The 15,269-nt window shown below is 35.0% G+C and overlaps 1 protein-coding gene across 2 annotated transcripts in view; it reads right to left on the bottom strand.

The window, feature by feature from the left end:
* Positions 1-15,269, bottom strand: part of KNL1 (kinetochore scaffold 1) — a 109,583-nt gene that overhangs the window by 70,013 nt on the left and 24,301 nt on the right. For both annotated transcript variants that reach the window (XM_074235109.1, XM_074235110.1), the window contains exons 4-7: positions 10,662-10,721; positions 9,396-9,457; positions 1,704-1,756; positions 1,415-1,448 (exon numbers count right to left, since the gene is read on the bottom strand). In XM_074235109.1, coding sequence (XP_074091210.1) covers positions 1,415-1,448; positions 1,704-1,756; positions 9,396-9,457; positions 10,662-10,721 — 209 coding nt within the window. The remainder of the gene's footprint in view (positions 1-1,414; positions 1,449-1,703; positions 1,757-9,395; positions 9,458-10,661; positions 10,722-15,269) is intronic.

The raw sequence follows: 15,269 nt of genomic DNA, 5'->3' as shown, positions 1-15,269 counted from the left end.
AAACCCACCATGCCAGCTGAATTCATGTTTTTACTCATTAAGCACCAATATGTTTTGACATGAACAAGGATATGTTTAATTCTATAACTCCCATCAAAAACACTTTTAGTCTTTCTGGTTTCTGTTCTTCAAGTTTCTCTTTGATTAATTTTATATAATTCTTGATATATTTTTTATAGGAGCTTTTTGTGAAACTAGTTTCTTGTAGATGGAAATTCATTCCCATGTCAACTCCAATGATTACAGTGATTTCTGTTTGTTCACCCTCGGGACCATCAGCAGAGTCATTTCTTCCCAAAAGTGAATAATGAACATGACTCTGTCCTAGTGGTCACCTTCCCTCTCACCTCCAGATTCAGAGTGATTAAGATCCCCAGCATCTTGCAGGTCATGGCAAATGAGGTCTCAGAAGACCATAACGGCAGTAGATGGAGGGAAATAGCAGCACTATAGCACTATGGGGGCACAGAGCTCAGTGGGACTGTGAAGCAGGCTGAGATGCACTCGAGGGTAAGGAAAAGCAGGTAGAAAAGCTAAAACATTTTCTTGTTACCCATCAGGCACCATTTGTTAAATTGTAAAGTGGAACATCTCCCTGAGAAAATTGAGGATTCATCACTATTCCAATCAAGTGAATCCAGTGCATTTTCCTTCATGTATTAGAGTAAAATATTTTAAAGTTTTTTGCTATTCTATATTTAAACTGCAATTAAGTCAAGCTATCTATATACAGATATTATTTGCTAAATGCTATAAAGGATAGCATTAGAAAAATTATTATAAGAAAATTAGGGAAGCATGGAAAATTTTACATGTCAGATCTATGAACAAGTGAAGAATTTATGACCTACTTTACAATTACTCTGTTTTTTTAGATGAATCTTGAGGAGCCACAAATAGAGAATGTTTCATACTCTACCTCAATAAATTTTGCTTAATTAAGTATTTCCTTTTTCTGTCATATGGGAGGATATTGTTTGGTAAGAGTGACTACTGTGAAGTGAATCTAATATAAAAATCAAGATACGTTAATAAAATATTTAAAAATGACTGTTGAGTACACTAAAAAGAAAGAAATTTTTAAAAGATAATTTGTGATTATCTTTTTAGGTGTTGTTTTTTTTTTTGCAAGGCAAATGGGATTAAGTAGCTTGCCCAAGGCCACACAGCTAGGTAATTATTAAGTGTCTGAGACCGGATTTGAACCCAGGTACTCCTGACTCCAGGGCCAGTGCCTTATCCACTGCGCCACCTAGCCGCCCACCGTGATTATCTTTTGAAGGGAATTTTTGTGGAATTTCAAAATCTTAAATTTTGAATGACCTCAGAGTTGAACTACTTTAAAAAGTCAAATCAAATTTCAATTTGAGAGAAACTAGGAAACAATATACTTTTATTTGCATAAATAACTTACTGTTTAAATGAACTTTTTTCTCCTACATCTTTTCCTAAAAATAAACCAGAAAATACAATGTGTTAAAGGATGAATTAATAACGCAATAAGAAAAATGCATAAGAATATCCATAAATAGAAGAAAAGCACTTTGGCAGAGGCCAAGTTGGACCTCAATTATAGAGCTTCATTAACTTTTGTCAATTTCTCAGACATTCACATCTACTTAAGCTGAGAGAAGGAAAACCCAATTCAGAAAAGATTGGCCTAATTTAGGTTTAGTGCATTAAAAAAATAATAACATAATCACCTTTGTTTTTTGGCTGCTCCTTAACTTCTGTGGGAATTTCAGTCTGGAATACTCTGGAAGAGTCAATCAAGCTTAATCAAAAATCTTAAATTTCAAATGAAGAGCACTTTAATAATATATTCTGTTTTGATTAAACTAAGAATAATACTTTTGACTTTTATCCCACTGTATGTTATCCGTAAGCTGAAAAAGCTAAAAGAACTTCATTTGTCACAAAACAATACATCTCAAATACATCACTTAAATTTGTTAATGTAGTCTTCTAATGAAATACCAATAAAAACGAATTGCATTTGAACTGCCAGTTCAATGACATGATATTCTTCCCATTAGAGACAGGATCCTGTTTGAATGGTATTCATTTTTAAGAATGCGTATTTATATGTGTACATGTGAACACACACACACACACACACACACACACACACACACACACACACACACACAGTAGGGGGTGGGGTCAGAGGGCTGATTAGGGCAAGATTACAGAACTCTGTTGGCATTGAACATGTGGGGGCAAATATAGCCCAAGTCTGTGGTTGTGGACAAGGAGGACGCACAGGTTGGTGAGTGTACTCAAAGAAGGATGGGGTCCCTACTGGCTGTAGTCAGGTGCAAGAGAGCACAGTACCTGATTCTGGTTCTAGGGCAGAGAGGTAAGCTGAAGTTTGCAAGGCAGGAGGAACCACAGAGACTAAGAGTGTTTGTGGTGACAACAAATCAGAGGGCCCTGGTCTGGAATAGGGGCAGATAGGAATAGGAGGTCAAGCTCAGAAAACAACAGCACCAAAACCCAGAAGCTAAGAGAAAAGCTAATAGTCAAGAAATAAGCCACTTAAGAATCCAATCACAGACAGCTACTATAGTGATAGAGAACTGGGTTCAAACTCAGAAGATAGCAAAGTCAAAACAGCTAATTATATATCAAAAAAAAAAAGTAAAATGGACACAAGTTCCCCCAAAAAAGTTCTTAGAGATTTAAAAGGACTTTAAAAATTAAAAAAAAGAGAGATTAAGGAAAAATTAGGAGGAAAAAGATTTAATGCAAGAAAATAAAAAAAACTGTGAAAAATCAATTAACCAGAAAAAGAGATCCAAATAATAATTTAAGAATAACTTACCCAGCAAAGCTGAGTATAATTCCGAATGGCAAAATTGATATTTAATGAATTAAAGAACTTTCAGGTATTTGTGAGGAAAAGACTAGAACTAAATGAAAAATGTGACCTAGAATCAGGAGAAACCTAGGAAGGCAAACACGTAAAACCAATTTTAAGAAATTTAATGAGGTCAATTTTTTTTTTATTTCTTATATGGGAAAACATTATCTAGAACTCTTAAGAATGCTGTAAAAAATGAAATTTGTAGGGAAAAGTAAAATGTAGCAATTATGAGTAGTGCAAGGAATCACTATTACAGTGGAACACAGGAAGGGGTGGATGGCTAGTAGTTTCAGAAGCTTAATTTCATCACAACTGAGTTAATGAAGAAATGACATATACATCCAGAAGAGTATAACAGACTCCTCTCAGAAAGGCATGCAATTGGGGCAGCTAGGTGGCACAGTGAATAGAGCACCAACCCTGGAGTCAGGAGTACCTGAGTTCAAATCTAGCCTCAGACACTTAATAATTACCTGGCCATGTGGCCTTGGGCAAGCCACTTAACCCCAACTGCCTTAAAAAAAAAGGGCATGCAATTAAGAAAGAAGAGGACAAGGGGAGAGGATAAGGGAGAAACTCTTAGAAGGATGAGAAGATTAAGGAATAGAAGAGCAAGAGAAAAGGACAAGAAAGTTAATTTTAGAAGGGAATGGTCAGAAGTAAATTAGATATCTGTGGAGGGATAGGGTAAAAGAAAAAAGGATAAATGATGAGGAAAACTAGTAATTATAACTTTGAATGTGAATGGGACGAACTCGCCTATAAGTAGATAACACAATGGATTAAAAACTAGAATCTGACATGCTGCTTTTACAAGAGACATATTTTTAGAATGATAGATACACATAGAAAAGCAAAAATAAAGGGCTGGAGAATTTAATGCTTCAACTGATACTAATAAGAAATAGAGGAAATAATAAAATGCAAAATGAATAATTTTGATTATATGAGATTAAATTTTTTTTTCACAAATAAAACCAATGCAACCAAGATTAGAAGGAAAGTAGGAAGCTGGGAAACAATCTTTATTTCCAGCAAGTGTCTGATAAAATCATCAATTCTCAAATATATATATATAGAGAGAGAGAGAACTGAGTCAAATTTATAATATAAGACATTTCTCAATTAAAAACGATCAAAAGATATAAACAGGCAATTTTCAGATGAAGAAATTAAAGCTAACTAATCACATGAAAAAAGTCTAAATCACTACTGATTAGAGAAATACAAATTTAAAACAACTCAAGTACCACCTATAAGATTGACTAATGTGGAGAAAAGGAAAATGATAAATGTTGGAAATGTGGGAATTCTGGAACATTAATGCATTATTGGTGGAGCTTCAAATTGATTCAGCCAATCTGGAGAGCTATTTGGAACTAGATCCAAAGGGCAATCTCAAACTGTGCATACCTTCCCAGCCCCCGCCCCAAATACATCATGCAAAGATAATTTTCAATATTCATCCTTATTCAAGCTTTTGAACTTCGTATTTTTCTACCACCATTTCTTACCTCCCCCCTCCCCATGGCAGTGAGCAATCTGATATAGGTAGTACATCTACAATCGTGTTTAACCTACTTCAATATTTGTCTTGTGAAAGAAGAATTAGAACAGGGGGTAGGGAGGAGATCATGAGAAGAAAAGAAAAAGCATAAAATAAGTTTTTAAAAGTTAACATAGTATGCTTTGCACTGCATTCAGATTCTAAGGTTCTTTTTCTGGATGTGGATGGCATTTTCCATATGAAGTCTTTTAGGATTATTCTTGATCATTGCACTGCTGAAGAGTTGAGTCCATCACTGTTGATCATCTTACAATGTTGCTGTTAATGTCAAATGTTCTGATTCTGTTTACTTCACTCAGCATCAGTTCATCCAAGACTTTCCAGGTTTTTCAGTCCAGCCTCTCTTGATTTCTTACAGAGCAGTAGTATTCTATCACATTCATATACCCTAATTTGTTCAGTTATTCTCCAATTGAGGGCATCCCCTCAGTTTCCAATTCTTTGGCAAAAAGAGTCACTACGAATATTTTTGTACATTTGAGTCTTTTCCCCTATTTTTATGATCTTTTTGGGATATAAAACTAGTAGTAGTATTACTGGATCCAAGAATTTACAGTTTTATTGCCCTTTAGGTATAGTTCCAAATTGCTCTCAAAATGGTTGAATAAGTTCACACCTCCACCAACAATGCATTAGTGTCCCAGTTTTCCCACCTCCTCTCCAACATTGACTAAAATGACAAAAGAGCAAAATGGTCAATCATTTTAGTCAACCTATGAGTTGGTACCTAAGAGTTGTTTTAATTTGCATTTCTCTGATCAAAAAAGAGATCCCTCTAATTTCCTTCTGACCAACTGCCTAACCCCCTTTACCAGGAAGTCTGGAAACTGTCACTGCTACCACTGATTCAGGCAACCCAGCTCATTGGCTGGAGTGTTCCTGTGCTGGACTGTACTCCACTCTTACCCCAGTGCAACAGACCTTTCTTGTCAACCACCTAAGCTGATCTGGGCTAGAGAACTGTTTCACTCTCTCCTTTTGTAAATTCCACCCCTCCAGAATTTCTTTGGGGGAATTATTTAAAATTTGGAGGGGTTTGGAGAACTCAGACATGTCCCTGCCCTTTCTCTGTCATCTTGACTCTGCCCCCCCCACCTTGCTTCCTTCTTATGTAGCTATATTCCTCAGTCCTACTAAGAAACATAATATCAATCTTATTAGCAACAGCAAAAGGAATGAAAGCTTATGCAGGTGGCAGTAGAAGGCTAGGTGCTGGAGATATTGTGTTGTGAAATGACAATGCACAATAGAGAGACTTCTGAGCAGTGTTTGACACTGTTATGTAAATGCTTAAATATACATTCAATCATCCATCCATCTATCCATCCATACCAACTTTTATTTTCCCAATCACAGAATTCATTACCTATGAATGATTTGACCTTTCCTTCTGCCTTTTCCATTATTTCCAATCAGTTGCCAAGGTCTATTGATTCTTGTCTCACATCTGGGCCTAGTCCATTTACACTGCCATACCCTAGTTCAAGGCCATTACATCAATCAGATGTACTACTTTCAAAGATTTCTAAATGATTTTCCTGCTTCCACTATTTCCCCTCTTCACTTGATCACAGCTGACAAAATCATCTTCTTAAAGCACTGATCTGACCACCCCACTCCTCTGCTTAGAGACAGTCAATGGCTTTTGCACTGAAAATAAACTCAGACTCCTTGGCTGGTATTTGAAGGTCTTCCTCCATGACTTTAACCTACTTTTCCTATCTTCTTTCCTATTACTCCTCTTTATGTAATCTGTCTTTAAGAGCTACCAGCTATTTTCTGAATTCAGTATTCCATCTAGATCATGCCTTTACACAAACTGTTTCTCATGCCTAAAATGTATTCACTCCATCTTTTAAAATTTTTATCTTCTTTCAAGATTCAATTCAGTTGGTGTTTCCTCCACAATCTTTTCTCAGATATTCCCAAATTTCAGAGCTTATCTAACCTCAAATTACTTTATTTGCTATACTATCTAATCAAAAGTATAGTTTGGGGGGGTGGTTAGGTGGCATAGTGAATAAAGCACCAGCCTTGGAGTTAGGAGTACCTGGGTTCAAATCCGGTCTCAGATACTTAATAATTACCTAGCTGTGTGGCCTTGGGCAAACCACTTAATAACATTGGCTTACAAATAAAAAGAAAGTATAGTTTGAGGGCAGGTACTGTTTTGGTTTTGTCTTTCTCTACCAAGCACCTAGTTGAGTGCCTTTCACTTATAAGAAACAGTTTTGTTGAAATGATAGGTGGAGAACTATAAAAATTAACAAATCAATTCAACCTACAAGTATCTGAATACCTCCCATATGCTTATTAGCACAACATTCCCTGGTACCCTCTAGTCTAAGTATAGTACTTTACAGAGTAATTTTCTGAAAAAACAGGTAATAGTGCAGTCTGTTGTAATGTTAGACTTAAAGTAAAAAAAATTTAAAACGATAAATTCCAAATTCAACATTCACTGGCAGTAAATGAACAAATTAGTCAAATTATCTGAGTCTCAGGGCAGCCAGGTGGCACAGTGGATAGAGCATTGGCTCTGGAGTCAGGAGGACCTGAGTACAAATTTGACCTGAGACACTTAATAATTACTTAGCTATGTGACCCTGGGCAAGTCTCTTAACCCCACTGCCTTGCAAAAAACAAAAAATAAAAAACTGAGTCTCAATTTTCTCATCTTCAAAATGATCTGCAAAAAGCTTACCCACATAATACAAACTAGGAATAGAATCATCAAAAATTGTTATCTCCACAAAATCACTGACACAACATGTAATATTTGACTCAAATATAATTACAGCAGAAAGGATAAAAATAAGTTATGTATTACCAACCCTTGGAGGATATTGTTGTTTTGAAAATATTAAAACAAACAAGACATTTCTCAATTGTCAAATGGTCAAAGGATATGCAGGGGCAATTTACAGACGAGGAAATGAAAGCAATCCATAGTCATATGAAAAATTCCTCTAAATCATTACTGATTAGAGAAATGCAAATTAAAGCATCTCTGAGGTACCACCTCACATCTCTCAGACAGGCTAATATGACCAGAAAAGACAATGAACTCATCCAACCTTTCTGGAAAGCAATCTGTAATTACACCCCAAAGGGCAATAAATAAAATTGATCCAGCAATACTACCACCCTGAAGAGATCATGAAAAAGGGTAAAAACATCACTTGCACAAAAAAATATTCATAGCAGCCCTGGTGGCAAAAAATTGGAAATAGAGTGCGTGTCCATCAATTGGGGATGACTGAACAAATTGTGGAATATGAATGTTATGGAACACTAGTGTTCTATTAGAAACCAGGAGGGAGGGGGATTCTCAAAAGCCTGGAAGGATTTGCATGAACTGATGCTGAGTGAGATGAGCAGAACCAGAAGATCAATGTATAGAATGGAAATAATGTAAAGACTGCCTTCTGTGGGGGGTTGGGGGTTGAGAAGCAAGACTGGGGAGAAAAAAGTGTAAAATTCAAAAAACAATAAAAAACAAAGAAAATAGTAAAACATTCCCATTTTGCCCAAGTCCCTTCACTCTAGATCTTTGCTTATGAAAATAAAGTATACTGAATCTATTTTATACTATTTTTAATAGACTTCCATTTTAATGAGATTTAGATACATTAACAGTTTTAATATCTAGTCCAATCCAATCCAAGACATCATTCTTCTTAGTCTTTACATAAACTTAAATACTAACTCTTTAAAACTAAAATTTTCAGTTGTTTTAATCTAATCAGACACTGTCCTCTTCAATTCTTTTACTATCACACAGAGCTAGACATATTATCAATATAATTTCTTCTCTGAGGTACCACCTCACACCTCAGACTAGCCAATATGACCAGAAAGAATAATGATCATTGTTGGAAGGGCTGTGGGAAATCTGGGACACTATTACACTGTTGGTGGATCTATGAACACATCCAACATTTATGGAGAGAAATTTGGAACTATGTCTAAAGGGCAACAAAAATGAGCATACTCTTTGACCCAGCAATACCACTACTGGGTCTATACCCTGAAGAGATGATGAAAAAGGGTGAAAACATCACTTGTACAAAAATATTCATAGCAGCCCCGTTTGTGGTGGCAAAGAATTGGAAATCAAGTAAATGTCCTTCAATTGGGGAATGGCTTAGCAAACTGTGGTATATGTATGTCGTGGAACACTATTGTTCTATTAGAAACAAGAAGGGAATGGGAATTCAGGGAAGCCTGGAGGGATTTGCATGAACTGATGCTGAGTGAGATGAGCAGAACCAGAAAAACACTGTACATCCTAACAGCAACATGGGGGTGATGATCAACCTTGATGGACTTGCTCGTTCCATCAATGCAACAACCAAGGACAATTTGGGGGTGTCTACAACGGAGAATATTATCTGTATCCAGAGAAAGAATTTCGGCGTTTGAACAAAGACCAAGGACTCTTACTTTTAATTTAGGAAAAAAAACTGATATCTTATTGTCTGATCTTTTTGTCTCTTATACTTCGTGCTTCTTTCTTAAGGATCTGATTTCTCTCTCATCATATTCAATTTGGATCAATGTATAGCATGGAAACAATGTAATGACTGCAAAATTGCCTTCTGTGGGGGTGGGGGGGAGGGAAGTAAGATTGGGGAAAATTGTAAAACTCAAATAATTTTTTTTTTAGGTTTTTGCAAGGCAAACAGTGTTAAGTGGCTTGCCCAAGGCCACACAGCTGGGTAATTATTAAGTGTCTGAGACCGGATTTGAACCCAGGTACTCCTGACTCCAGGGCCGGTGCTCTATCCACTGAGCCACCTAGCCGCCCCTTATTTTTACTTTTTAAAAAATGTTGTATGTTTTTATTCTTTTTAATGTTTTTCCCCATTAATTCTGATTCTTCCTTCACAACATGACTAATATGGAAATAAAAACCCCCCATAATTTCTAACACCCTATTTACCTCCTTTTTTAACTTACTTAATGGTTTCTGCAAAGCTAACTCGACGAGAGCTTTTCCGACTTCTTGTGTTGATAAAGTCCTAAGGACAAAAATAGGTGGCATTATTGTTAAGATCAAGTCATAAACTAGAACTTAAGGGTACAATATACATAAGCCAATCTTAATTTTTAATTAATTTAACATAATACATTGCAAGAGAGTTGACATGTGAATGGCAAAAGAGTCAGTCTCTTGGGCGGCTAGGTGGCGTAGTGGATAGAGCACCGGCCCTGGAGTCAGGAGTACCTGGGTTCAAATCCGGTCTCAGACACTTAATAATTACCCAGCTGTGTGGCCTTGGGCAAGCCACTTAACCCCATTTGCCTTGCAAAAAAAAAAAAACCTAAAAAAAAAAAGAGTCAGTCTCAGGATCAGAAAGACCTGGATTCAATGTCTGATTCTAACACATGCTGAAGTCCAGATTAAAAAAATAAAATTTACTCTGCAAAACATCACATGTATGAAAGTTTAAAATTTCCTTGAATCTCATTCCTAATGTAGAAGGGAAAAATTTTAGAATATTAACTTATTTTTTTTTAGTTTTTTTTTTAGATTGTTTTCAAGGCAATGGGGTTAAGTGGCTTGCCCAAGGCCACACAGCTGGGTAATTATTAAGTGTCTGAGACCGGATTTGAACCCAGGTACTCCTGACTCCAGGGCCGGTGCTCTATCCACTGCGCCACCTAGCCGCCCCTATAGAATATTAACTTATATATAAGGACAATTAAGATACATTAAAGTATGAAATTTACCCTTCTTTGAAATGAATAAGTGTGTTTGACCATAAAAGGAAGAACCATTCAAGATAGAGAAAAGTCCTTCCCTAACAAGAATAAAAATCTTTACCCACACAGAAACACACATCCAAAGGTATTTTTACTATATGATTTTTCTTGATATAAGGGCACAAACCTTTCTACAATGGAAAACTAACAGAAATTTTTCTTTTTGCATTTAAAAGTTTATAGTTCTAGTGCCATAAAAGATATAGTGAGGTAATCCTAGGTTCAAAATTAATGAGGCTGATAATGTAGTTGATGTTGTATGGCCTATGGTAGCACAAAACCAGTAATTTGTGATTCTGCATTGTTGATTAACTAGGGACTTTGACTTTCTTTTACAAGTCCACCTGAGAATAACTTATGAAATTCTATTTCCATATTATCTAATAAAGTTACTTCACATTTTTCAATGATTAAATTGATGCATGGACATTTCTAAAGGCATTACCATTGAAAACCCACCTGACCAATTTCATTTCCATTTCTTATGTCTTGAAGAGGACTTCGTGGGGGTTTCAAAATCTAAGGGATACATTTACAATTATTCAAGTTATTCAGTGTATCCACTGGAACTCAATTAATTTTAAAACATTATAAGATCATAGATTTAGAGCTGAGGGAAGCCTTTGAGGCCAAATCAATCCAAAGAGCAGTCAGGCATTATTACTAAAAAAACAAAAGAAAAACCAATTCCGTGACAAATTCAATAACCACCCAGATCCACCTGATTCATCACTGCTGAAGTCTGCAGTTAATTAAAAATTTGAAGGATTAGTAAAATGCTGATAGTATACTTAGAGAATCCTAGAAAATCAACTAAAAAAACTCCTTGAAACATTTAACAGCTTTAGCAGTTACCAGAAATAAAATACTCATTTAAATTATCATCATTTAAATATATATTTATATTTATTATCAACAAAACACAGCAAGAGAAATTCCATTTAAAGTAACTGTAGATACTATAATACATGGGAGTTTAATTTCCAAGAAAAATTCAGAAACTATATGAAAACAATTACAAAAACCTTTTCACAAAAGATGTCAATTGCTCATAGGTAGGCCAAGCTAATATAATAAATATGGCAATTCTAACTAAATTAAATTACTTACTTAGTGCCATACCATTCAGATGACCAAAAAAAAATTTTTTACAGAGCTAGAAAAAATTTATCAAAATTTATCAAATTTATCAAAAGATCAAGAATATCAAAAGAATTAATGGAGAAAAATGCCAAGGAAGAAGGTCTAGCCATACCAGATCTAAAATTTTATTATAAAGCAGAAATCATCAAAAACTGCTGAGAAAACTGGAAAACAGTAAGTTAGAAACTAGTTATAGACCAATATATCATATCTTATACAAAGATAAGGTCAAAATGTGTGTCAGATCTAAGGAGAGGGAATGAATTTATGAACAAATAAGAGATAGATAACATTACAAAATGCAAAATAAATAATTTTGATTACACTAAGCTTAAAAGGTTTTGCATAAATAAAACCAATGCAACCAAGAAAAAAGGAAAGCAGAAAATCGATAAATATTTTTACTGCTAGAGTTTCTGATAAAGGACTGATTTCCAAAATATATAGAGAATTGAGTCAAATTTCTAAGAATACAAGTCATTTTCCAGGATGAGGGTATGAACAGGCAGTTCTCAGATGAAAAATTAAAGCTAGCTATACCATATGAAAAATTGCTCTAAATCATTATCGATTAGAGAAATGCAAATTAAATCAAGTTCATAACTATCAGATAGGCTAATATGACAAAAAGGAAAATGATCAATGTTGGAGGGGATGTGGGAAAACTAGGACACAGATGCATTGTTAGTGGAGTTGTAAATTGGTTCAACCTTTTTGGAGAGCAATTTGGAACTATGACGAAAGGGCAATAAAACTGTACATACCCTTTGATATAACAATAAGAGGAAAAGACCCACATGTACAAAAAATATTTATAGCAGCTCTTTTTGTTGTGGCAAAGAATTGGAACTTGAGGTGATGCCAATCAATTGGGGAATGGCTGAACAAATTGTGGAATATGAATGTGATACAGTACTATTATTATGTAAGAAATCATGAATGAATAGATTTCAGAAAAGCCTAGAAAGACTTACAGGAACTGATGCTGAGTGAAGTGAGCAGAACCAGGAGAACATTGTACACATCAGTAGCAACACTGGATGATGATCAACTATGATAGACTTAGCTTTTCTTAGCCATACAATGATCAAAACCAATTTTTTGAAAAATTAATTTATTATTCCAAATACATGTAAAGGTGGTTTTCAACAATTCTTTTTTATAAGGTTTGAGTTCCACATTTTTCTCCCTTCTTTATTTTCCTCCCTTTCACAGAGTAATTTAATATAGGTTATACATGGATAACTATGCCAAACATATTTCCATTAATACATGTTGTGAAAGAAAAATCAGAACAAAAAAGGAAAAGAACCATGATAGAGGAAAAAAACATAAAACATAATCACAAGTCCTTTAGAATTGTCTCTGATATTGTACTACTGAGAAGAGCAAGTCCATCATAGAGATCAAAGATAATTCTCTAGAATTTGTAATGGAAAACATCCACATTCAGAAAAACAACTATGGAGTCTGAATGCAGACCAAAAAATACTATTTTCCATTTTTAAAATGCTTTTATGTTTTTGTTTTCCCTCTCATTATTTTTTCCTTTTGTTCTGATTCTTAATTCACAACATGCCTAATATGGAAATATGTTTAACATGTATAACCTATATTAGACCACCCACTGTCAAGTGAAGGAGGGAGGGATAGGAGGGAGACAAATGCGGTACTCAAAATCTTACCAAAAAACTGAATGTTGAAAACCATCTTTGCATGTAATTGGAAAAATAATTAAATGTATATATTAAAAAAAAATTAGGAAGAGCTTAAAATAGTTATATTAAATATGAAGCTTTATTCTAAGAGACTAGTAACTAGGTTGGTATACTCTATATTTCACTTAATAAATCACTTTAGTCTGACAATGCTATACTACCATTGTTCCTCTAAAAAGAGCTATGAACTAATTTCTTTACAGCATTCAAAATAGAAGATATGGGGCAGCTAGATGGTGCAGTAGATTGAGAATCACCCTGGAGTCAGAAGGACTTGAGTTCAAATTCAGCCTCAGATTCTTCATAATTACCTGTGTAACCTGAGTTCAAATCCAGTCTCAGACACTTAATAATTACCTAGCTGTGTGGCCTTGGGCAAGCCACTTAACCCCACTGCCTTGAAAAAAAAATGAAGATGAACTTTTTAAGGTGCATAAGAAGATGCTATTAACTACTTTTTTTTTCTCACCAACTGCTCTCCATTCAGGGAAGGGAAATCCCAGACAAGAATCAGAATAGTCTGAGCTGAAGTTGACAGCAACAAGGTTGAGTCAGAAAAACTCATCCCCACAACTATCCAAAGCTTCTAGAAATTCATAGCGTTCTTAAAATGCATTGCATGATTTTTCAAAAATGATCCTAAAGGAGCAGCTAGTTGGTACATTCAATAGAGCACCAGCTCTGGAATCAGGAGGATCTGAATTCAAATCCAGCCTCAGACACTTAATAATTACTTAGTTGTGTGATCTTGGGCAAGTCACTTAACCCCACTGCCTTGCCAAAAAAAAAGCCTAAAAAAAAGAAAAACAATACTAGATACAATAAGGTATTGGCTAATCAATCAGCTGTACACAGTTAGTCTCTGGTTGTTGTTGTTGTTCAGTCATGTCTGACTGTTTTCTTCGCAAAATCTTAAGAGTGATTTGCCACTTCCTTTACCAATATATTCCCATTTTTACAGATGGCAAATAGGGGTTAATTGACTTGCCCAAAGTCACAAAGCTAGATTTGAATTGAGATCTTCCTGACTAATTCACTGCACCACCTAGCTGCTCAGGTACCTATCAGATATGGCTGCCAAAAACACAGAAAGAAGGAAATACATAACCTCTAAAAGAAAAAAAGAGAAAAATTCCATTGGTTTGGCAAATTCACTATCTTCAGAAAGTTGCTAAGAGTTCTGCCTTCTATCCCTGCTTTATATTACCATATATTTTTCTTCCCAGAATAATAGCATTTAAATCACAGAGATATTATAAATCATTTTCTCAAATTTTTGGTAATTTGGCTAAGTACTTTCCAAGAAATTCAACTCTGGTTGTTGGCAATTTTTTTTTTTTTAGGTTTTTGCAAGGCAAAGAGAGTTAAGTGGCTTGCCCAGGGCCACACAGCTAGGTAATTATTAAGTGTCTGAGACCGGATTTGAACCCAGGTACTCCTGACTCCAGGGCTGGTGCTTTATCCACTACGCCACCTAGCCGCCCCTAGCAAAATTTTAATAATGCTGTCTTTATACACTATATTTCTGTAAAACACAGCCTTCCAGCTCTGACATCCTGTGTTCTAATACATATAACTACTGTTCTAGGGCCCTCCCAAGCTCTGACATCCTGTGTTCTAATACACATAACTACTATCCTAATCTACAATTCATTATTGAAAATATATGGAAAAACTAATACTATTAAAATGATTTTTTGACTTTCCTAAATAATCTAAATAGTTATCTTCTAAACCAGTTCATAAGAGATTCAATTGAGCATTTTTTTTTACTACTTTAAAGTGGCAAATACTAATTTGCACACATATTTGTTTTGTTAGCTCTCTAAGTGATATCAGCACTTTTTCTGATACTGCAGAACTAGAATGCCCATCAGTAAATGTTGGAGTCAGGAAGATCTTAATTCAAATCCAGCCTCAGACATTTAATAGTTATATAATCCTGGGCAAGCCACTTAACCCCTATTTGCCATTTGTAATAGTCAAATTGTGGTAAAAAATATGATGATGATGATGATGATGATGATAGTCATCATCATCAACATTATTATTATTATTATGGTTATTTGTTTGCTGTATCTGTTTCTCTTTCTTCATTCCAGTAGACAGCATATCAACATCATCATCATCATCATCATCATCATCATCATCATCATCATCATCATCACTAGTGTTATATAATGCTTTATGGTTTGCAAAGAATTTT

The sequence above is a fragment of the Macrotis lagotis genome, chromosome 4, assembly GCF_037893015.1.
Source record: "Macrotis lagotis isolate mMagLag1 chromosome 4, bilby.v1.9.chrom.fasta, whole genome shotgun sequence".
NCBI classification, from domain to species: domain Eukaryota; kingdom Metazoa; phylum Chordata; class Mammalia; order Peramelemorphia; family Peramelidae; genus Macrotis; species Macrotis lagotis.
Note: the sequence above shows the minus strand (reverse complement) of the source record. Positions and strands in the feature narration are given on the sequence as shown.